The 25,091-nt window shown below is 34.4% G+C and overlaps 1 protein-coding gene across 3 annotated transcripts in view; it reads right to left on the bottom strand.

Annotated features, from left to right (window-relative positions):
* Window positions 1–25,091, bottom strand: part of STAG1 (STAG1 cohesin complex component) — a 401,472-nt gene that overhangs the window by 235,121 nt on the left and 141,260 nt on the right. For all 3 annotated transcript variants that reach the window (XM_026015434.2, XM_072726920.1, XM_072726921.1), the window contains one exon: window positions 16,382–16,546. In XM_026015434.2, coding sequence (XP_025871219.1) covers window positions 16,382–16,546 — 165 coding nt within the window. The remainder of the gene's footprint in view (window positions 1–16,381; window positions 16,547–25,091) is intronic.

Consider the following 25,091-nt stretch of genomic DNA (forward strand, 5'->3'; position numbering starts at 1 on the left):
TCTAAGTTGTCCAATTTGTTAGCATTTCAAAATAGATATTTTCAGAGGAGGAATTAAGATAGCTAAGAACTAGGAGACCCAGACCCTAACTGCAGCTAAATAGTTGGTCTCTAGAATTCAGCTAAATAGTTATCAAGTCATTCTGAGTGCCTGTGAAATTAACCAGAGATCTGAGAAAAAAATGAATTGCTGCAATTCTACAAATAGAAAAGCAATCACATTTTGCAAGGTACAAGGTGCAGAGATGTGAATCTGAGGTGAAATAGTGGAAATTAAACCACAGGATAAGGGGGGAGAGTCTACGTAAGCCAACTCCTGGAAAGTGTAATAAGCAACGGAATTCAAAATCGAACTTTTAGAAGTCCTCCTGAAAAGTGCTTGGGGGGCAAAGTGAGGTGGAATCCCATGTGGATTCAGGATTCTCAAGGTGCCCAAGGGTGGCAGAGTTCCCAAACATCAAAGCAAAGACACTGCCTGCAAACAGCGAGTATAGGCACCTCCTTTCTGCTTGGTACTGCCATAAACCATAAACCACAAACCACTGCATGGACAGGCACCTATTCTCCAGAAGGAGGTGGAGCAAAATGCAAAGGTGTTTGGAGATCCCCCCTTCCTCCCCTGGGAGGAACAGCACAGATCTGCATTGCAGGAGTAGATATAGTTTGGAGACTCAAAATGGGTTCTGTGCCTGAGATAAAAATGCTGAGTAACAGGCTAGGTGAACACCCAGGTCAGAGGGATAGAAGGGAGAAAAGACTGATTGCTTTTCTGTGAGGGCTCACTGAAGAGTGGGGGATGTGAAATTTCAGCACCCCTGCTAGAAATGGGAGGCTTTGCCATTTTTGTTAGCCCCCCACAAATGGGTGCGAAAACCCTCAGGGAGCAAAACAGCATGACACAGTGAGATCCTGAGCCACTTACATTGACCTCAGCTCCCTGGCAAGGGGGGTGCAATTCCTCCCAGGCAGGGACACGTGGAAAATCATGCAACAGGCCCCTCCAACAGAAGAACAGCAAGAACATTGAGCTAATACAAAGTTTAGAGGTCACAGAGAATTACAAAATTTCAGCTCTTGAGGAAAACGGTATCTATGGTTTTTCTCTTATTAATCTTTAGTCTAATTTATTTATCATTTACTTATTTATTTATTTTTTACTTTTCAACTATTTTCCTATCAATTCTTAGAGTATTTTGATTTTTAATTTTATGTTTATGTTATATATTTATTTTCTTAATATTTGGTTTCTTTTCGTTTATTTCAATTTTATGTTTTCTATATATAAAAGTTTTAATTTCTTAGTTATTTTGTATTCTACTTCCTTCTTCTAACAGACCAAAATAAACAAGGATATAGTTAATAGTTGTGTTCTGTTCTACTTATAGTTTGATTTTTTTTTCTTTTTGTTTCTATTATCTTCTGATTAGTGTAGATATTTTTTGTTTTTGTGGTTTCTATTGTTTTATTTTCCCTCTCCTTCATCTGTTCCTTTCTGCACGTAATGACAATGCAAAAGCGATCACTAAAAAAGAAAGAACAGGAGCCAGTACTCACTGCCAGGGATTTAACAATTACAGATATAAGTAAGACGTCAGAACTAGAATTCAAAACAAGGACTATAAAGATACTAGCTCACACCAGTCAGAATGGCTAAAATTAACTCAGGAAACAACAGATGTTGATGAGAGTGTGGAGAAAGGGAAACCCTCTTATACTGTTGGTGGGAAAGCAAACTGGTGTAGCCATTTTGGAAAACAGTACGGAGGTTGCTCAAAAAGTTAAAAATAGAGCCACTTGAAAACCCAGCAACTGCACTACTAGATATTTATCCAAAGGATAAAAACGATGATTTGAAGAGCACATGCAGGGGATCCCTGGGTGGCGCAGCGGTTTGGCGCCTTGCCTTTGGCCCAGGGCGCGATCCTGGAGACCCGGGATCGAATCCCACATCGGGCTCCCGGTGCATGGAGCCCGCTTCTCCCTCTGCCTGTGTCTCTGCCCCTCTCTCTCTCTGTGACTATCATAAATAAATAAAAAATAAAAAAAAATTAAAAAAAAAAATGAAGAGCACATGCACCCCAATGTTTATAAGAGTAATGTCCACAATAGTTAAAATATAGAAAGAGCCCAGATGTCCACCAACAGATAAATGGATAAAGAAGATGTTTCACACACACACACACAATGGAGTATTACTCTGGCATCAATAACAATGAAATCTTGCCATTTGTAACAAGGTGGGTGGAGCTAGAGGGTATTATGCTAAGTGAAAGAAGTCAGAGAAAGACAAATACTGTATGATTTCACTCATATATGGAATTTAAGAAACAAAACACGTGAACATAGGTGAAAGAAAGGAAAAACAAGAGGACAACAGAGAGAGGCAAACCATAAGAGATTCTTAACTACAAGAAACAAAATGAGGGTTGCTGGAGGGGAGATGGTTGGGGAGATAGGGTAACTGAGTGATGGGCTAAGGAGGGCATTTAAAGTAATGAGCACTGGCTGTCATATATAACTGATGAATCACCGAATACTACCTCTGAAGCTAATAATAAATATGTTAAGGAAATTTAAATTAAAAATTTTTTAAAAAGGAAATATGAGTGGATATGATGACACAGTATTTTGACAACTACAGTGTAAATATGCTTATCTTGCGGTTGCTGCAGAATTGTCATAAAGTTGGCAAAAACTCTTTCAAAGCATTGAGTTCTCTTTTATGTGTCGTCTGAAATCAAGATACCTAAATTACAAAATATTAATATATTCGTAAGAAATAAAGTTAGGCTATGGATATAATAGGTAAATGAGTTCCTATCAGATCATGCACAATAACCTTGTTCAGTCCTATTAACCATATTCCTCCTTGTTAAAATATGGAATAAAATAGGGGCAGCTGGGTGACTTAGTAAATTAAGCATCCAACTCTTGATTCTGTCTGGCTCAGGTCATGATCTCAGATCGAGATATGGAGCCCCATGTCAAGCTCTGAGATCCGCGCAAAGTCTGCTTGGGATTTTCTCTCGCCTTCTCCCTCTACATCTCCTCCTACTCAGACTCTCTCTCTCTTTCTCTAAATAAATAAAACGTTTGAAATATACATATATAGAGAGTAAAATATATTTTTAGTAAAAATATAGTTTAATATTTGTCAGATCTACTTACAACACATGAAAAGAAAAAACCTAAGCATAATCAAGTTTTTTTTTATTTTTTTATAATCAAGTTTAATATCACACGATGACAGAGTTTACAAGAAGCCAGCAAAGAATATAACAAGGTAAGTATCTCTGAGTGATGGGTAAAGGTTGGAGTTTTAAGAGGGGATATGGGGTTTTTATCCTTCTTGAAGTAGATTCAGCTGAGTCCTTTTCTGCACCCAGTTAAGAGACAGTCATATCCTATCCTAATGATGCTGCCAACAGCACAATATCTACAAGATATTTTCTAAGATTATCTATGTCAGATCAGTCTTTGTTTCAACTAATTCAAAACCCTCAAAAGACTATAACAACTAAAAAGGAAGTCCCTCACACCAATCACAACCTATGTTTTTGTTCTTTATACTGAACAGGAAATTCATATTTCTAATATTTGGTTACAGAGCTCCAGGAGGAATATCAAACAGTTAAATAATGTGATACTGCTACAAATTTAATCTTAAATGTCATTAACAATTCTTTTAAATATCCTAGATTGGCTTCCTCTTATTTCTTTAAAAATCAATTCCAAATCTTTTACTATTCTTCTCATTTATGTTCATGCCTGCCAAAAATTCTAGCACTGACTCCAGGTTAACAAATCCTATACTAGATCAAAGGTCCTCACCAGAAGGGAAGAGATCTATCTCCTCCATCTTTCTATCTCAAAGTCTTAGGACAAAAGTTTATCAAAATAAGGAACTATATTAACAGATATATATAATTTTCTTCAGCAGTTTGAAAAGAAATTTTAAATATTTTTGGTGCAGGAGAAGGGGTTCTACTTTATATATGATTAAAGTTAGCCTTCAGAGTAAGAAATTGTACAAGTGCACTCAATCCAAATTTACTGAGGTGAAAAAAAGGAAGAAATCTCATTGATACCTCAATACCTTTATTTAAGCATGTTTTCTGTATTTAAATTACTGAAAGTATAAGTAACGTATTTCAGCCAGAAGCATTAATATAAGTTAGGTTCCCTCTTTAGTAATAAAGCCAGTACAAAAAACTAACCTATTTTATATGTATTTAAATAGTTATAACCAATAAGACAAATATATACAACTATGTATGTACATAAAGGCCATTTTAACTAAAAATGACTTCATAAAATAAACTATTATACTGATATATAATCAAATATATGTATACACAGATAGTAACAGTCATATCTTTACTTACTTGATCAGTCCTTGAACATCTGTATAAAAGATGATATAACTGGATGATGCCTTTGGAAGATTAGGGGATATCATGAAGAAAATTAATAATATCTGAAACACTCAAAGCCACAGCTTGATATCAGCAAGTACTAGAACAATATAGCAATGAATTTTTTCCCAAAGCTAAACATGTGCGTAATCGTAGGTAACTTTGGATATGACTCAATAGAGGTTGTAAAAATTCCTAATTAGAGTTCCTAGCTTCCTTTAGGACTTTAGTTCTAAATAATTTATAGGCAGTTAATGCTCTTATCCTAACACTAAACAGCCTCTTTTATAATGTACTGTCTTCTAAAGAAATTAAAAACAAAAATATGTAATAATACCTCTACTCTAATCATCTAAAAGTAACTGTGGCATACAAATTTGTGTTCTCCTTTCCACAGTGTGTACTAAAATAGAAAAGCAGGTACCCAGTCACCAACTACATTACCCAGATCATTTTAGTATGCACTAAGTTCTCATTAATGGAATGTAAACAGAGGGGCCAAAAGCTTCTAAGAAGTAGGTACTGTTCTATGCTCTCTTCTATTCTAACATCCAAATGGAAACTACATTGAAGCTCTAAAGGAAAAAAGAACCAGAAAATGGAAGGAGAGTGATCCCTGAATCATCACATGAAGAAAAGATGAGTACCACTAATTCTGGTATAGAATGGTTAGAGAATGAGAAGTTAAAGTCTATCATGATAAGCCACCAGTATTTGTAATTTAATTTTTAGAGCTACCCTATGTAGCTGCTAAAATTTTTGAGAACAAGTTAAAAGATCCACAGTTAATTTCAGAGAGACACTGTAATTATGTAAAAACCATTAAAAAAAATAAAAACCCCAAAACCACTTTTAAGTAAATATTAACCTATCATTTGAAGATTTTCAAATACCTATGAAATACACAATTTATATCTTCTGTCCTAAAACATTCTGTATATTCTATATATTACTACTTTTCATTCTAAGAAAGTGGAGGACTAGAGTGCTTAAAAAAAAACTTAGTAATTCAAATACTACATAATCAAACACAAAGAAACTAGGAGAAATGAAGTTTATGTTTAGAACTTCCTTACTCTTCTCAAATAACCTAAAAGTTTTAAGGCACTAAGCTGACTGTGAAATATCCTGGACCAGTTCCAATCTCAATTTAAAATACGCACATGATAAGACGTGACCATGGTACTTAAACGATGAAGGAGTTTAAAGGTAATTCAGCCAAATCTCTAAAAGGGACTAACAATGATTACTGTATAAAAATATATAATCATTTCTATGAAAATCCTAGGCTATAAAATCTGAAGGTTTCTGAAGATCAAATTAAGATGCTATGATTCTAAGGTATGTGCCTTGGTTTGATAATACCTTGACTGATGTAATGATTTCATTCATCCAATTAGTATTTGTGAAGTTCTATTTATTTCCTTTGCCTCTTACATACATCCTCCTCTAGGATCCAAAAAACAAGCTGTTTGTGGTTTTGGGAGGCATAATCTATACAAATTCAAACTTTTTCCTTATGTCTTCTTCATATTTTATTGAATTCATTATATTAAGAAATTCCCCCAAATTACCAAAGACCAAATATGTACATTTTTATATAATATTACTAATATCAGCTATAATAACGGTGAGCTAAAGAATAAACACTGACAGTTTCTAGACAGTCTGCTCCCCACCCCCCAAAAAAAGTGTTTAGGCCACTAAAATAAGATCCCCTTTAAGCGATAAATATATCTGGTGGTGGTATAACAGAGTGTAATATGGCTATTATGTAAGTCCAAATTTTCTGCTCATCAAGAAGACCACATGACTTAGCAGATAATTCAGGGTTAAGCTGCTAATCTTTCCTCTGTAATGAGATATAGCAAATAAAGTAACCTAAACTCAAAAAAGAAAAACAGTTTCTCACCTAATTTCATTTAAGCCTTCAAAAGGTATTCCATCACTTTTAAACAATCCTGGGATATGATCTTAACCTTTTAAACATAATCAAAGATACCATTCAATGAAAACTTCTGGTGTCTGCCTTTACTTCTCTCTGGACCAGGATTTATTTTCTCTGGACCAAGAGGAAAAAGGAATATTAGAAGAATTCTTCAAAAGAGGATGGGACATAAAGCCAGAAAGAGAGATGGCCCAGGGACCACAACTGTTCAGATGGAGGGGACAAGAGAGAACAAAAAATAGCAGTAGAGGAAGTACCTGCTTTAGGCCAAGAAACAAGTTTTACCCTGATGTGGTCCTGAATCCTATCCTCTTACCCATCCCCACATAGACCTATGTTGGACTATATAGTTAACTCCCCAGTCCTTGATTCCAATCTTCCCCTTCTTCCTATTGATAATGAGCACCAGGATTTCAATATTACCAACAATGGCCAAAAGGACCACCACACTGATAACACGGGGGCTAGTTGTCAAATGTCCGTAAGGGATGAGAGGGGATTTCTTATCCATGTAAAAATTACCAGCAGGGGACTTCCACAGAAGTGTATACTGAGAAGACTATCATCCTGGGAGAGTAATTCATCCCTAGCCTTCATCTCAAAATAGGCAGAGCTGGGGCAGCCCCAGTGGCGCAGTGGTTTAGCACCACCTTCGGCCTGGGGTGTGATCCTGGGGACCCGGGATCGAGTCCCGCATCGGGCTCCCTGCATGGACCCTGCTTCTCCCTCTGCCTGTGTCTCTGCCTCTCTCTCCCTCTCTCTCTCTAAATAAATAAAAATAAATAAATAAAGATTCAAAATAGGCAGAGCTAGCAATGTCCATCTCATCAAGGATTTTCCCAGAGGTGTTCTACTGCTGCTTAATATAGAATGAGCTGCCTATAGTGTACCACCAGCATGTATGTGGAATGTTATCAAATAACAGTCACAAAAGAGCCTCTGCAGCTTAGCTTCCCAGCCTGAGTTTAAAAGGCACAGGCATCCTAGCAGGGATGCTATTCCAACAAAGATGCTATGTTGTAGGATCAGGTCTTCTTTTTCCAAATCATGGATGATCATCAGGTTCACCCACTGGCAAAATAACATCTGGTTGTACTACTGGACCTTCAAATACCATTTCTGTCACATTTGAGGTTGTACAGGTAATCAATGTCCACAAAGGTACAATTGTTAGGCATTACCAGGCTCTGGCCACTCTTGTTTGCCTTTATCTGTAGAAACTAAGAGGTCTAGAATGGAGAGTTCACCTCAAGAGCCCAGGGCCTGGCACCAGTAGCACTCCTCCCCTTCCACCTCCACCCCTAAATTATCAACTCAATCATGGGACATGTGAAATGTAATGTGGTTGACTGTCATTATTAATGTAGACTCCTCATTAGGATCAAGACATAGGAATAAGAACTGGATAGGACAGAAAGATACTCATGGGGCTTTGTAACAGAACCTAAAGTGTGCTGCATGGGTGAGTATCTACAACTGTGCTGCCCACAGCTTCCTTTCAAACACAAATTTCATTTTTTTAGTAATATCAAAATATATAGCTACTGAAACTGTGATTATGTACATTTTGACTGCTAAAATATTAACAATTTCAATTATTAGACAACTTCCTGCTACCGTGGGAATGATCACGTATCTATGCTATTTTATATATGAGAAAAATAAACTTCTGTCTTGTTTAAACATCTATTAGTTTTCTACTTCAGCTAAGCTTATTCTAGATGTTTATGTTAAATTTAAATTTTTCATTATGATGTTAAAAATCAGATTAAATGTATGACCCAGCAATTGCACTACAGGGTATTTACCCCAAAGATACAGATGTAGTGAAATGATGGGATACCTGCACCCCAATATGCATAGCAGCAATGTCCACAATAGCCAAGTTATGGAAGGAGCCAAGATTTCCTTCAACAGATGAATGGATAAAGAAGATGTGGTGTGTGTGTGTGTGTGTGTGTGTATGTAAAGGAATATTACTCAGCCATCAGAAAGGATGAATATCTGCCATTTACACAGACATGGATAGAACTGGAGGGTATTATGCTGAGTGAAATAAGTCAATCGGAGAAAAACAATTATCATATGGTTTCACTCATCTGTGGGATATAAGAAATAGTGCAAGGGACCATAGGGAAGGTGGAGAAACTGGGGAAAAATTAAGAGAAACCATGAGAGACTCCTAACTCTAGAAACAAAGGGTTGCAGAGCAGAGGCGGGTAGAGGGATAGGGTATCATGTGACAGGCGTTAAGGAGGGCATGGGACAAGATGAGCACTGGATGCTATACTGTATGTTGGCAAACTGAATTTAAATTTTAAAAATCAGAATAAATGTTTTAGTATTTTTATATGATTTTTATTTTTTTATGATTTTTAAATCCTTTATCCAATATCTTACAGCAGTAGTCATAGCTATAAACACATATTTCCTATGTTATATTTTGACTAATTCTACTAATCATAGCTAGTATTTATATCTGCTTAATTCTCTAAGGTTTTACTCCTATCTTCACTGTAATATTTCCTTCCTTCAATATCTTCTGGCCATCTTTGTCAGATTCATTTCAGTCAGTGATATACTTGCTCTCTCTCCTAATATCTCATTAGAATTTCTTTTATAATTACACTTCTTCAATATTCTCCAGCCATTTTAATACTTATTGAACCTTTTAAGTTTTGCAATGAACATTTAGAAATTCAGTTGTTATGAAACACTTTTATCCATTTTATTAATGGCTCAGTAATGTATGCAATTTCTATGAAATCATTGTATAACTATGAGTTCAAACACAAGTTAACAGGTGAGATTTAAATAAACTCACAGGTGCTTTTCCACTTTCTTTAGTGTAGTCAGTAAAACGCACACAGGTAAATCTTGAGGAAGAATTTCTCTGTATTTTATATGTTGAGATTTTGGCAACATCATTTGTATGTTGGGGACTAGAAGAAATCAATGGCCTTTAAAAATTCAAGTTTCCTTTACATCAGAACAAAGCTTCCTCTCTAAAGGAGAGAGAATGACTGGTCACAGACTATTCCCTAAGACATCTCTCTTTTTCCAATCATACTGAAATGGACAAAACCAAATTTCCCTTCAGTCACATGTCAAAAGCAAACAGGAGACTAAATTGTGTCAGGAGGTACATCTCATTTATAGTCTAACTCCAATTCCTATTCACAGAAGTTATTATTAGTAAGTAGTACACTAAGACAATTAGTATTTATCAATGGTTTGTGAGGGTATGTTAACAGACCATTTGATTAGTATGGTGGATTTGCTTTCCCTTCTATGATTAGAAAGTTTAGGCAGACAAGGATCAGACAAGTTTAGTTCATCTGTATCTCTTGCACCTAACCCCATGCCTGAAACAATCAGCTTTTAATGAATTTTTGTTGAATGAATAACCTATATAATCCAACGTTTTTAGTTGATATCTGAGGGAACAGAATTCAAATACCAATGATTACAGAAGTTCACTTAAATGCTTACTAATAAGCTCATAACTACAACAACAACAACAAAAAAATACCAGTTAGATTAAGTAAATAACATGAATGTTCCAAGATTCAACATGCATTCAGTGTCACATACCTAAAAGTCAGAATGTCCAAACCAAATTATTTCCATATCCATCCTCCAACACCTATCGTCATGCAAATTTTCTTTGGTGAACACCACCAAGTCAAACTAGAAATTTTTTTCCTTTTTCTCATCTTTCAGAATCACGCCATAGCCTTAATATTTGTAGACTCTGTCACTTCCTCTTCATCCTCACTGACACTCTAAATTTAAACATGCATTTCTTCCTAATTGATTAGTAAAAATCTGGATCAGTAAAAAGATTCTGATTCCAGTCCTACAACCTCCAAATCATTATCTAAACTGCATCTAGGAAAGTATTTCTAAAAATGCTACCATTCATCAATAAAGTCCTTTTCTTTCTAAAATGCCATCAATTTTACAAAAAGGTCTTCTGTAGCCAATATTTTTGGAAAATTACTACATTCTTTCCCCTGTTGGAGGCACAAAATGTGAAGATTTTGAGAAGATTTGTATTAAAGAACCTGATTTTTTTGTTTGTTTATTCAGCATCCCACAAACATTGATTCCTACAATTATGTATGGCTTTTCTGTCTTCTTGGTTTTTTTCCCTATCAAAACAATCAATGTACAGAATCTAACCTTTCTCTTAGCTCTATTTTTACTAGAGCATTGTATGCCCTCTACAGTAAAAGGTATAGATCTCATCTTTACATGTCTTGTTTCTACTATAAGAAATACTCTTTGCTGCCTATCTAATTCCCACCCATCATTCAAGTCACAGTACAAGCTTTATGTATTTAGGCAAGCCTTCCATAGGCCTAAGTGAATTTTTCGTATTTTCAACCCACCCTGTGTATCTTCTTACTAAAGTATTCTACAATATGCTTCCCTGAGGACAAAACTGTGGTTTTAGTTCTGAATATACAGCCTCTGGTCTGGTTACAAGAGGTGCATAAGTACCTATTCAGCTAGTGAAATGGATTCTTTACAATTCTGATAGGGAGAAAAGACAGGAAAGCCATAAATAGTTGTAGGAATCAAGGGTTTATGGAATGCTGAATAAACTAATCAGGTTTTTCAATACAAATCTAATCAAAGATTTCACATTTTGTACCTCTCCAAAGGGGAAAGGATGCAGTCATTTTCCAAACATACTGACTAAAGAAGACCTTGTTTGGGGAAGCATTTCAGAAACACTTATTTTTATTTCAGATAACACAATAAACACGATAGACAAGGTAAAGAGGACCCAGCTTCAACAACACTTAATATTTTACAACCACACTTGTTTCTTTTTCCTTCTTCTGCAGTTTCAGTTGCAGCACCCCACATAGACCTATCTGATCCCATTCTCTTTCTATCTTCTAGGTAAACAATATCATAAACTTCATTTGAACTTATGTGTTTACACTTTACCATAAGTGGTACAATATAGTATGTATCATTCTGTAGCTTTGCTTTGTCCTTTAAAATGCATTTCTGCATTTCTGAAATAATGCATAACAGTACCTACCTATAGCTCTAGTTCACTCATTTTAATCACTACAGAAAACGTAAGTCCAAATACCACATTTTATTTATCGATTATCCTATTCATATACATTTAGGTTCTAAATGTATTTTTTTTGCTATTATAAGCAAAACAGCAATAAAAAGAATTGTATTTGCCTCCTTTATATACACAAAAAAGTTTCTAGAGGTTACATCTAGGAAATGAATTGCTTTTCTTCAAAGTAGTCACAATTAAAAAAAAAATTAAAGAAGAATAAAAAGATGGCTTCCACAGTGTAGGCACTCATTAAATATTTACAAAATGAATGAAAAATGGATAGATAGGTCATCCAACTTTTCTTGATAATGCCAAATTTTTTTCCAAAGGGTTTAGACAGATTTGTACTCCCAATAGTTGGCACTCTATAGCTTTACTGACCCTTAGTATCTTCTACTATTTTAATGTTATTCAATCTGAGGAGTGAGACACAGTATTTTATAGTGTTATAGCCAAAATTTTATCATTTCATCTTTAGCACTTTATTTGAATGAGCTCTTGTCTCCTATTACATATTCTAATAGATTATTACTGCTGTACAGAAGGCTAATTTTCTAATGTCAATTTTCTTTTCAGGAATTTCGCCGAACACTTTCATTAGTTCTAATAGTCAATAATTTATCCTGAAAAATCTGCAAAGACAATTCCATATTCTATAAGTATGTATAATTTTATATCTTCCTTACCAAGCTAAGGAAATTCCCTCTTGTTCCTATTTCACTAAGAGTTACTGTTCATCACAAACATCACCTAAACTTTATCGGATGCTTTTTTTCTAAACATTTCACATAAGGATAAGTTCTCCCTTCCAAAACATGTCTATCTGGTATATTATAGTAAAATATTTTTTAATAGTATAATAGTTTACTATTAAACATATTTTACTATCCTTGGATAGTAAACCACCTTTATGCAGATAAAATTTCTAGGTTTTAAAAATGTATTGACCCCCAATCATTATTATTTTTATTTAATTGGCCTTTTCTACAATTTCTTTCTCTATTTAATTTCCATTTCTACTTTATCCCTTCCTTCCTAATTATTTCTCTTTCTTCTTAATTTCCTTAGGTTTGCTCTTTTTCTAGTTTCTACTGCTTTTGCTAATATTAATACATTTAAGACTGTATATTTATTCAATTAGTGCTTTAACTGGCCTCAATATTTTTACTAACAGTATTTTAATTAACATTCACACATCAACTCTTTATATAACCTCTTAACCATATCTGTAAGTATAATTAAGAAGAATCTATTTTTTGTATTTCAATGTTATTTGCACTGTGGTCAGACAATAGGATCAAATATTCCTTGAAATTATTTAAAGATTCCCTTTTAATCCTTCATGTTCTGCAGCTATACTCTACTATTTAAAAATAAGTAATTATTTTTACTTACATTGCTCACTCCTGAGAACAAACTCTGGATCTGAGAAATATGCCTAAGAAATTTTTCTAAAATTATCTCCTAAAAACCATGTCTCTTCTATTCCCTTTGATTTCTTCCTCTAGCATATTTTGAGCCCTTCAATACATACCAAAGTCACGCAACTGCTCTTTCACATTTACTTCTTTATTTCTCCGGACTACATTCTAAACGAATGCCTAATAAATGTCAGTTTTTGAATCCTCCCTTTGATGGCATCTACTGTAGTTTCTTTCCCTCAGTAAAACTAATTAAATTTATTCCCTTTTTTGTTAGATATAATTTTTCCTTTCATCTCTCTAGTACCTTAAATTGCTATTTATTTCTTTTACTATTCATCCCTCCCCATCTGAAGTTTTGTGATTATCTCTGCTTATCCTGGTCACTCCACTGCAGAACTAGATCATATATGCAGGTTTAGAGTTTATAGCTTTAAAATAATATGGTGAATTTTTATAGACCCAGTCACCAACTTAGTTAAGCAGACATTTCAATTCTGGTCCTCATTTTAAGAACGATGCCTGTCTTCTCCCTTATCTCAGCTCTTGATTTCCCATAAAAAAAGTTTTAGATTATTATCCAACCAAGGACCCTCTTGAGTATTAAGAGTCTCTATTAATAACTACATAAACAATAAGCATAAACTAGGAGTCTCAAAGGTAACCTGGGATACATAATCCCCTAAACATATGCTTTAGCTTATGCAACAGTTATCAGTGCCTTTCTTCAGTCTCCTTAAAAGTATGGAGACTAATGTTAGGCCCTGGCTTCATATACTAATAAGCCTGACTCTATTCCTCTGTTTCATGAAACAATTTGAGTCGTTTTAACACATAAAAACCAAATTCATGCCTGTAAGTACCTTCTTCTCTATGCTAAACCCAATCCTCTTCATCACTGTAGACTATCTTCTACTTAAGGCACACATTTAGTTTCTAAACTCATTAATGTCTGTATTTTATTTTTAATATTCATCTATCATTATGTTTGAAATGAGGAGGTAATAGTGAGATTAGTGTGCCACCTTCAATAAAAGAAACATCAATTTTTTAAATATGCATTCCCGGGATCCCTGGGTGGTGCAGCGGTTTGGCACCTGCCTTTGGCCCAGGGCGCGATCCTGGAGACCCAGGATCGAATCCCACATCAGGCTCCCGGTGCATGGAGCCTGCTTCTCCCTCTGCCTGTGTCTCTGCGCCTCTCTCTCTCTCTATCATAAATAAATAATAAAAATAAATAAATAAATAAATAAATAAATAAATAAATATGCATTCCCTCTACTCAGCAACTACTTTCAGAAATTTATGTTACAAAAACACTCCCACACATACATTTTAGATAGATATCTGACTATTCAAAGAAGTATTATGGTTAATAAAATAAAACTAGTCTGGTTTATATGAATAGTAAACTAGTTTTAGTAGTGTAGTTTATATTTTAAGAATAAAGCAGGTGAAATAAAAACTGTTTAAATAAATTATGGCCCAGTAATGTTAAGGAATAGTATAAAAACATTAAAAATTAAAAAGTAAATTCAGAGGAAATAATGCCCATAATTAGAATCCTGAATGAAAAAAAATTACAAAATAGTCATTATTTGGTTTCAAATTCTAGACCAAATTTTGTTACATTAAATATTGAAGTTATTTTTCATATTTTAAGAAGCTGGTATTGAGATTTAATACAATATACATTAAAATTACCTTTATAAATACAAAGATCTTATAAAATCTTACATGAAAAAAATGAAAGCAAATACTGAAATGCAATGTTTAAATTTATACATAAAACTAAACCTCCTTGGGGTGTCTGAGGGGCTCAGTCGGTTAAGCATCCGACTCTTGATTTCGGCTCTGGTCATGATCTTGGGATCCTGGGATCAAGCCTCATGTCAGGCTCTGCACTCAGCAGGAAGTCTGTTTGAGGATTCTCTCCCTCTGCCCATTCCCCTGCTCACACTGGCATGCTCTCTCTAAAATAAATAAATAAATCTATAAAAAAAATAATAAAAATAAAAATAAAAAATAAATTTCCTTCATTTTTCTGCTTAAGTTTCCACCTAAAAGTGGAAAGCCATAAAATACCCTTCAAAAATAAAATATTTATAGCTTGCTAACAATTTTCTACTAAAGTGTAATAAAGAAACTATCAAGCTTTGTAGCTAAAGGTCATTATTTTAAAATTATACTTATGTATCTTAGAGTCTGACCATTGCTTCAAATTAACTGGAAATTTTGTATTTCTTTTACCATTAGCATCATCACACTACCCCACCTCCCTCTCTTCCCACATGAATTCCAAGATCCTTGAACATATCAATTTGGTAACATACATAAAAAGGAGTAAACACCAAACTCCCTTAAGGAATGCAAAAGGAAATACAGGTTAAAAAATAAAAAGTATACGAATGAAAAGTTCTAAAAGTAAACCTGTTTCTTAAGTTACCTAAATTTTAAAGAAACTGAAAATTAAGTATAAAAAATGAGCAAATGAGCAAATAAATAGTGAATAAAAAGGCTGAACTTTTATTATTGGTGATCAAGGAAATGCAGATTAAAATAATGAATTACAGTGGCACCTAGGTGGTGCAGTCTGCTGAGCCTCCAACTCTTGGTTTCAGCTCAGGTCATGATCTCAGGGTCATGAGATCAAGCCCTGTGTGGGGCTCTATGATTAGTGTGGAATCTGCTTGGATTTTTCTCTCCCTCAATAAATAAATCAATCTTTAAAAGTAAATAACTAAGTAAATAAATAAAACAATGAAATACAATTTTCACCGATGTTACCAAATAGATTCTAAATATAAAGTATTCATTTGCTAGGCAGACTCTGGTGAAAGATATACTAGTAAAATTTTTTGGAGAGTAGAATGTATTTATGTATTACACAGTTAAGAAATAACCTTTCACCAAATAATTTTACCTCAACTATTTTAAAACGAAAATAAGAATTGAAGAAGTAAACATGAATGACTTCTGTTAACAGTAAAAAAAAATGTAAAGATGCACTAAAAGAATAACAAAATAATTATGGTTTACCTTACAATAAATTAGTAAGAAGCCAATAATTATGAGCTCTTGCAGAATATTTAGTAATATATGTTAAGTGAATGAGGAAAGAGAAGGGAGAATAAGAAGTTTATAAAAGATCACATACACAAAATAATTATGGAATATTAATTATGGTTATTCCTAGTTCACTATGTAATCCTTTGTTATGCCCTTTCTTATTTGAAATATTCTTCAGTACACATATGACTTATTTTAAGCCTGATTCTAAAAAAATATACTATGGCAATAAAAATTTTCTTAGGTAGCTATTATACAAAAGTCATTTTACTCAGTACACTGTAATCTAAAGTGCCTTTCCTAATACTGTTTAGAAAACAAAAGTTTTTAAGATAAATTTCTCAATGTTATACAATCAGCAAGGTATGTAAAATGTCACTTAAAAGGATTCACATAGGTGTACTGCTTTGTAAATAAAAACACTTAAAATTTACCTGCATTGCACTTTTCCCCAATTTCACCACTTCAAATAATGTGACAGGCTCCCCTTCACCATTCTGTTGAGGGTGCCCATTAGCTCTTCCACGACCTGTTCCTCTAACAGTAGATTCAATTCTACTCTTCTCTCCTGGAGATTTTCGAGGTTTCTTATTTGTAGACTGATAAAAAGATGAGGGAAACATTAAATTAAACACAGGTACACTTTGCTTTATGCAGAATACCTCAGTTATGTATGACCCTGTATAAATACTTAGCACTACCTACAGGTAAGAGATACAATTCCTGACCAAAGGAAGCTTTACAATTTTTAGTAATTAAAAACAAACTGCAAACGGTAAAGTGTAATTTATATAAGACATGAAAATTTAAAAAGAAGTTAGTGTTTTACACAACAATAATGCCAATGCTGAAGATTTTAACCATGCCTCCTTTACATCTCTTTCTTTATACCTTCCTCAATAGTCTATTCCCTTAGAAACCTCATTCAATAAAATTTAACTTGGAAATACTGCATATTCAACTTCTCTATATAGATCCTCAAGTATTTCTTATCCACTCAACTCATGTAACAAACATACACTGAACATATTTAAAATTGTTCTAGGTTCTCGAAATACAACAATAAACTATACAAACACTCCTGCCTTGACAGAATTGATACTCATCACATCTCCCCAATTTTTTAAAAAAACTCAACATTAGCTACCACTTTATGTCTAACCTTTAAGCCTAGGGCAATTTGATATAATCACCAGCAGTCACTATTATTATTCCCATAAATTTCATTCATATATAAACTCATCACGGTTGCTGCTTCACCAAACTTACCAATGAAAATAGTGTTGCCAAATATAATACACATGTCTTGAAACTCTATCAATAAGCCACATGGATTTTGTCCTTTCAGATATTTTTTGCCTCCCTATATTTCTTACCTGTTAGGTAGGTCTCTGAGACTCAAGTAATCTTGACAGTTGTGAGGATTTCTGGCCAAGTGTTTTATAGAATGTTCATCAACTAGGTTTTGTCTGATGGTTTTTCTCATCACTACACTGAGATAAGGGTTTGGAGAAGATTTTTTTTTTTCACCTCATATCAAAGGTATACACTACCAACATGATTTATTACTGTAAATGCTGACTTTAATCAATTGACTAAGGTGGTGTTTGTCAGGTTTCTCCACTGTAAAGTTACTTATCCGCCCCCTTCCATAGTGTACTTTTGGAAGAAAGATACTTCATACATCCCACATTTAAGAGGTGGGGAGTTATTCAACATTTCTTTCTGGGAAAAGTATTTACATATATTTAGAAATTCTTTAGTATGGGAGACATGTCTGTTCTCATTCATTCAATCATTTAAACTAATGTGGATTCATTAGAATTTATTTTATCCTCTGGGTTATAATTCAACACAGTTCTACTATTCAACCTGCTTCAGCTCTGGCCATTGGGAAATCTTTTATTTGGCTCTTACATCCATTTCACATACGCCCATCTGTGTGTGTACTTATGTGTCTTACTAATTACGTTCTGACAGTATAATATTCTGCAGGCTCATCTTATATATTCCCTTCCTCAATTTAAAAACCAGCCAATACTCCAAGGACTCTAGTTCCTTTTATTGGAGAATGATATCAGAAGAAGATCTGGGCAATAGGTTTTGTTTCTTGATATTGAGTGTCCTTTCTTCTAGGCTCTAAAGCAAAGAAATATGTGCTCTCTCTATATACATGTAAATATATTCATTTATATTTTATTTATTTATTTAAATAAATAAATCAGTATGGTCCCAACCCAACAGTGACAAACCTGACACCCACTAGTATGCAGTATTAGAACTGTTCAATCATACCCCCAAAAGAAACAATTTCATTAACCAGATTATATTGCTTATATATACAACATAGTTTCTTTGATTTTAGTATTACAGATTCATTTCCAAAGTTACTTAAGTCAGCAACTTCCTGCCAACTCCCTCCAGTGACATGGTTTCAAATACTTCAAAAAGAGGTAGACTGCTTTGTCACGTGCTACATTCCATCCTAGTATCCACCTAACCTCCTAAATGAATTTATAAAATCTATACTTATAAAATTCACTTTTTAAGTGAAGTTCAATGGGTTTTAACATGTTCCACATGTTAACAAACATGACAGTGTCATGTATGCACAATATAATATCAAAGAAAAGTTTTCATCATCTGAAAAAAAATCCCTGTGTTTCTCCTACTCCACCCTCCCACTTCTCTTTGGCAAACAATGAATTCTTTGATCCTAACTATAGTTTTAGTTTTTACAGATTCACATAGTTAAATCACACAATATGTAGCCTCTTTAGGCTGTATCTTTCACTTTAACAATATACATTTGAGTTTCATCTATGTCTTAGTGGCTGAATAACCAATTTCTTTTCATTCCTAAATAATTATTCCATTGTATGAATGCATCACATTTTGCCATTCACTTACCTAATGATGGACATCTTGGTCACCATTTCTTGACAGAAATAAAGCTGCTATACACATTTATATATAGCATTTTGTACAGACATAATTTTCAAATGAGTTACGTAAAAATCTAGGATGATTATTATTTTTTTAAAAGATTTTATTTATTTATTCATGAGAGACAAAGAGAGAGAGGCAGACACATAGGGAGAGCAGGCTTCCCACGAGGAGCCTGATGTGGGACTCGATCCCAGGACCCTGAGATCACAACCTGAGGCAAAGGCAGATGCTCAACCACTGAGCCACCGAGGTGCCCTGGATGATTATTATTGAATCATACGATAAAACTACATTTAGCTTTGCAGAAAAACCTGCCAGAATGTCTTCCAAAGTAGATATAATTTTTGCATTCCCAATGATGAATGAGAGTTCCTAATGCTTTGTAGTCTTGACAGCTTTGTCAGGTTTTTGGATTTCAGCTATTCTAATAGATATACAGTTGTTATCTCATTGTTATCTTAATTTGCAATTCCTAAATGATACATGACTAAGGATTTTTAATAATTCTTCACAATTAAGTTTTCTGTTCCAATTACTGGAATAGATACTATTTCCTGACTAGGCCTCGATTGTCTACACTTGCACTAACATGGTAGCCCCTACTCTCATGTAGCTGAGAATGTGAAATAGGACTAGTCAAAAATAAAATGTCTGGACAGTAAGCATAAAATAGTCACAAGATTGTAAAGATTTAAAATGAAAAATAACATATAAAATATCTCACTTATAATGTTATATTAATTACATGAGGAAATAACATATTAGATATATTAAAATTAATTTTATTACCCATTTTTTGGGATCTTAGTAGAAAATATGAAGTTGCAGATGTGGCTCACATCCTATTTCTGTTGAACGATCCCACATTATTCCAATACTATACCCACAGTAATTCTTATACTACAAAAGTAATGCCATCACATCTCTAACCTTTAGTGACCCTCCTAACCATCAATTTAAAATCCAAACTCTTCAGCATGGCAAGTAAGGCTATTATTTACTATCTGTTCAGTCACGTACCATACCAAATCCCTCTTTACAGGCTAATAAAGTTGCCTAAAAACATTTCATGCATTCATTCTCTGTAGCTAGACTCTTGATTTTGGCTCCTCCTAATAAGTCTTGTATCTGGGCTCACTCTTCAGAGTAACAGGTATTTTCTCAGTATCATGCAAGCACATGTTTCTGTGTGTGTGTGTTGTGTATGCATATATGTGTATTTGAAGAGAGGAAGCAAAATGTTATTTTTCCATATTAAATAAGTTATACACTCACATGGCCTAAATCAAAAGGTGATTAATGTTATATAATGAAAACTTGCCCACCCCTACCCTCAAACCACAATCTACTTTCCTAAGAGACAAACACTACTACTCAGTACTTGTATGTCATATAAACAAAGAAATGCATATGAAATTAAAAAAGAAACCAGGGCACCTGGGTGGCTCAGTTGGTTAAGCGTCTGCCTTCAGCTCAGGTCATGATCCCAGGGTTCTGGGATCAAGCCCCATGTTAGGCTCCCTGCTCCATGGGGAGCCTGCTTCTCCCTTTCTCTCTCTGCCCTGCTCCTGCTCTCTCTCAGTCTATCTCTTTCTCAAATAAAATCTTTTATAAAAAAGAAGAAATAAATGGAAATCCATTCTATGTTCATGGGTTGGAAGAATATTCTTAAGAGGTCAATACTTCCCTAAGTAACCTACAGATTCAATGCAATCTCTATCAAAATCTAAATTACCCGTTTTGCAGAAATAGAAAAACACTCTATAATTCACAGGGAATCCCAAAAGGAACTAAAATGACCAAAACAATCTTAAGGGGGAAAAAAAAAAAACAGTGGAAGACTCACACTTCTTGAGTTCAAAACATATTACAAAAATACATTATGAAAACAGTGTGGTGTTGGCATAAAAGCAAACATATAGATCAGTAGAATATAAAAGAGAACCCAGAAACAAACTCTCATATGTATGGTTTAATGATTTTTGACAAGGGTGCCAAAACCACTCAATGGGTAAAGAGCAAAAGGCAACCCATGGAATGGGAAGAAATATTTACAAATCATATCTGATAAGGGATTAATATCCATAATATATAAAGAACTTATTAACTAGACATTTCTCCAAATAAGATATGTAAATGGCCATTAAGCACAGGGAAAAGATGATCAATCTCACTAATCATTAGGGAACTGCACATTAAAACTACAATGAGATGGAACTCCTCAATTATTAAGATGACTATGGGATGCTTGGGTGGCTCAGCAGATAAGCAGCTCAGGGCGTGATCCTGGAGTCCCAGGATCGAGTCCTACATCAGGCTCCCTGCAAGGAGCCTGCTTCTCTCTCCACCTTTGTCTCTGCCCCTCTCTCTGTGTGTATCTCATGAATAAATAAATAAAATATGTTTTAAAATTATTAAGATGGCTACTATCAAAAAAAGAGAAAACATTTCTTGGAGAGGTTATGGAGAATTCTGATTTCTCATCAATCAGAATTCTCCACATCCCATCATGCACCGTTGATGGGAATGTAAAATGGTACAGCCATTGTGGGAAACAGTATGTCAGTGCCTCAAAATATTAAAAATAAAAATACCATAAGATCATCCAATTACACATGTAACTATATAACCAAAAGAACGGAAAACAGGGTCTCAAAAACTTATTTGTACACCCAGCAACATTATTCACAATAGCCCACACTTAAAAGCAACCCCAGTATCTACTGATGGATGAATGGATAAGCAAATGTGGTATATACACACAATGGAATATTATTCCATTTTAAAAGGGAAGGAAATTCTAACATAACCTACAACATGGGTGAACCTTGAGGACATTATCCTAGGTAAAAGAAGCCAGTCACAAAAGGCAAATACTATTATTATTCCACTTATATAAGGTACTTATTCAAAATCATAGATAGAAACTGGTTACCAGAGGGAAAGCAGAAATAGGGCATTATTGTTTAATGGGTATAGAATTTACATTTTGTTTTTATTAAAGTTTATCAATTTTATAATAGTTTCAGGTATACGACATAATGAGTCAATATTAATATATATAATGAAGTGACCACTACAAATAATCTAGTTATCATGTTACTGTACAAAATTCTTAAAATATTACTAACTATATTTTCTATGCTCAACACTGCATCCTCATGTCTTATTTATTAGAGTTACATTTTTAAAATAAGAAATTTCTGGGGATGGTGGTGATGACTGCACAATATTCTGAATGTATTTAATACAATTGAACTGTACACGTGAAAATGGTTAAGTTGGCAGATTTTTAGGTGTATTTCACCAGAATAAAAAAAAATGGGGAAAAACCCAAATATATTATATACATATATATTTCTTATATATTTCCACATATTATACTTTATGTTACTTATGCACAGTTCTGCACCATTCTATTTTCACATAGTTTTAGTCAATCTATAGTCTGTCCTAGAGAATACCTTCTTTTCTGAAAGCTGTAGTGTTGCATTGAACAGACATATAGTAATTTTTTTTAGACATTAACTTGCTGATGGGCATTTATTTTATTCTGGATATTTTACAATTACAAATAACACAATGACAAGTAAGCCTGTGTATGTATAGAAATGTTTGTGCGTGTCACATAGACATACATTATACATATATAGTATATAGGTAATATGAGCTAAACTCCCTAAGTAAAGAGGAAATAAGCCAGAATTCTCACACCTGGGATCCTTTAGAATGGATCATAAAGGGGGGAGAGATCACAAAAATCCATTTCATCTAATCTAAGATCCATATATTTTATCCCCATTATCCCAAGAGTGATTTTCCCATATTCCAAATTCGGACAGCAATAAACAGTAAAAGATGCTCAGAAAGACTGTCCCTAATAAAGATTAAGAAGAGAGAAGGTAATAATGCAACACAGGATACATACAATCAATCTTCAGGTTATACCCAAAGGATACAATTTTGCAGTCCTGAGAAGAATCCCCATCTCAGACATATAAATTACATTTATCCCACTCAAATCACATGTTTGCTTGGAGTCTGGCAGGGGGCCAGAGATGTAGGGGGAATTTAAGAATTTTGACAGTTATTTTAACAGGTAATACTACATATGTAGCCCTTTATTAACTTGTGACTTAACAGGCTCCCTTCCCTACACATTTTTGCCACAAAGGTGAGACCGCCTGTAGGTGTATTTCCATTCCTAAACAAGGATCCAAAGTGCTCAGATGAAAGAAACAGATGATGTTCCACGTCAAACTTGCTTAGTTGTTTCAAGACTCCTTGCCTTAATTCACAGATTACTAATACTTTAGTAACCTAGCCAGTAAACCAGTTCCTCTGGAACTAGAGTTCCGTCCTACCATTATCAGTTTACCTCAGGGACTGACTGAGGTCCTATCCTTGAATCTCAGGCCATTAGGTACCGTCTCCCACAAGAGGCTGCCAGACCACAGATATGGCAAAGATCTAGCTAAGAAGACATCTCTAAATGCTTACTGATTCTGGATACACACACACACACACACACACACACACACACACACACACACACACACACATCTTCCTGACAAAACGTGATCCACTAACCCCATCTACCCCAACTACTTCTTGCCTAGGAAATCTTTCTTAAATTTTTTAAAAATATTTATTTATTTATTTATTCATGATATACATAGAGAAAGAGAGAGGCAGAGACACAGGCAGAGGGAGAAGCAGGCTCCATGCCGGGAGCCCAACGTGGGACTCGATCCCGGGACTCCAGGATTGCGCCCTGGGCCAAAGGCAGGCACCAAACCGCTGAGCCACCCAGGGATGCCCATCTTTCTTAAATTAATAGCAAAGTGCATCTCCTCCCAAATACCTGTCTCAACCCAGGGGGCATGTCTAATTTCTAAGTCATGTCTTACAGGGTCTCACCTACTTTAACCTTCCAGAATTCCTGCTTAAGAGCTCAAGTGATACTTAAGTGGTATTATAGCCAAATATGCAGAACCTGAATCTAACCATTAGCAAAGACAAACTAATTCCATCTACAGAACACAAGGTTCAAGAAGAGAGACTTTTTTTTTTCACTATTCAACACAACTTTTATTTCTTTATTCATCATGCAGTTACTATGTACCAGATACATTTAAAAGTTTATCCTTCCATACACTACCACACACGGTTTTCAAAGAACTTACAGTATTTAAGATGTATTTTTCAACATCTCAATACAATGCTGTCAACTGGTGGTGGAGGAAGACTCATGCTTCAAATCCCATTAAAAACAGTTTAAATGAGATGTCCATGGTTCATAGGGTTACTACCAAAGAAACCTAGAGTCATGTGTTCATTGCTGGAGCTACTTCAAAGGACATGGGACGGGGGTGGGGGGTGGGGAGTGGGATGCTAATAAATAATTACATGTAGGAAAACAAAACTACCCAAAACAAAGCCTGCCTAAAACTATTAAGTAATGACTTTCACAGAAAATATGCTCATGAAATCATTAAGCTACACACTCTTCACTGCATCTTTGCGAAAATGATGTAATCAAATGTCAGAGTTTAGAACAAATGCTTTATGAAAAAGTGTCTGTTACTTAATTTAAATGTGTATCTATAGTTCTGGTAAACTGTTTTAAGTTAGCACTGCTGTCCAGGAAAATTAACAACCCTAAACTACGCTATCCCAACAGCTTTGTATAAAATGAACTGCACTCTGAATATGCAATGACTTTTCTAGAAACTTTAAGAGACACAGATTTACCAGTATTGTTTTTTAGTTTTGTCCCTTACCTGAATTTATTTGTAAGCTCTGAATGTGCAATAACACCGACCCTTTCACAATCGTGTATATAAACATACTTGGAATAACTAAATACAAAATCATTACATACAAATTATTTTTTAACAACCAGGAACACAAATAACTGCAACATAATATAGTACACTACAGTCTATAAAAAAAATTGTCATAGAAATTTAAGGTAAGTGCTCCAAGTGTTCTATGAAGGGACAGAGAATTTCCAGTAACAGATAACCAGAGAAACTTTCACAGAAGAGATGAGCTGCCAGTTGGAACTTAATGGATTAGTAAAATTGGTATGATTACCATAAATAGAATTCAGGAAACAAGGTTTCTAGAAAGGAAAAACACCATGAAGCACAAGACACCCACACATAGAGAAGGATAAAGAAATGTATCTGA

Source organism: Vulpes vulpes, chromosome 11 (genome assembly GCF_048418805.1).
Source record: "Vulpes vulpes isolate BD-2025 chromosome 11, VulVul3, whole genome shotgun sequence".
In the NCBI taxonomy this organism is placed as follows: domain Eukaryota; kingdom Metazoa; phylum Chordata; class Mammalia; order Carnivora; family Canidae; genus Vulpes; species Vulpes vulpes.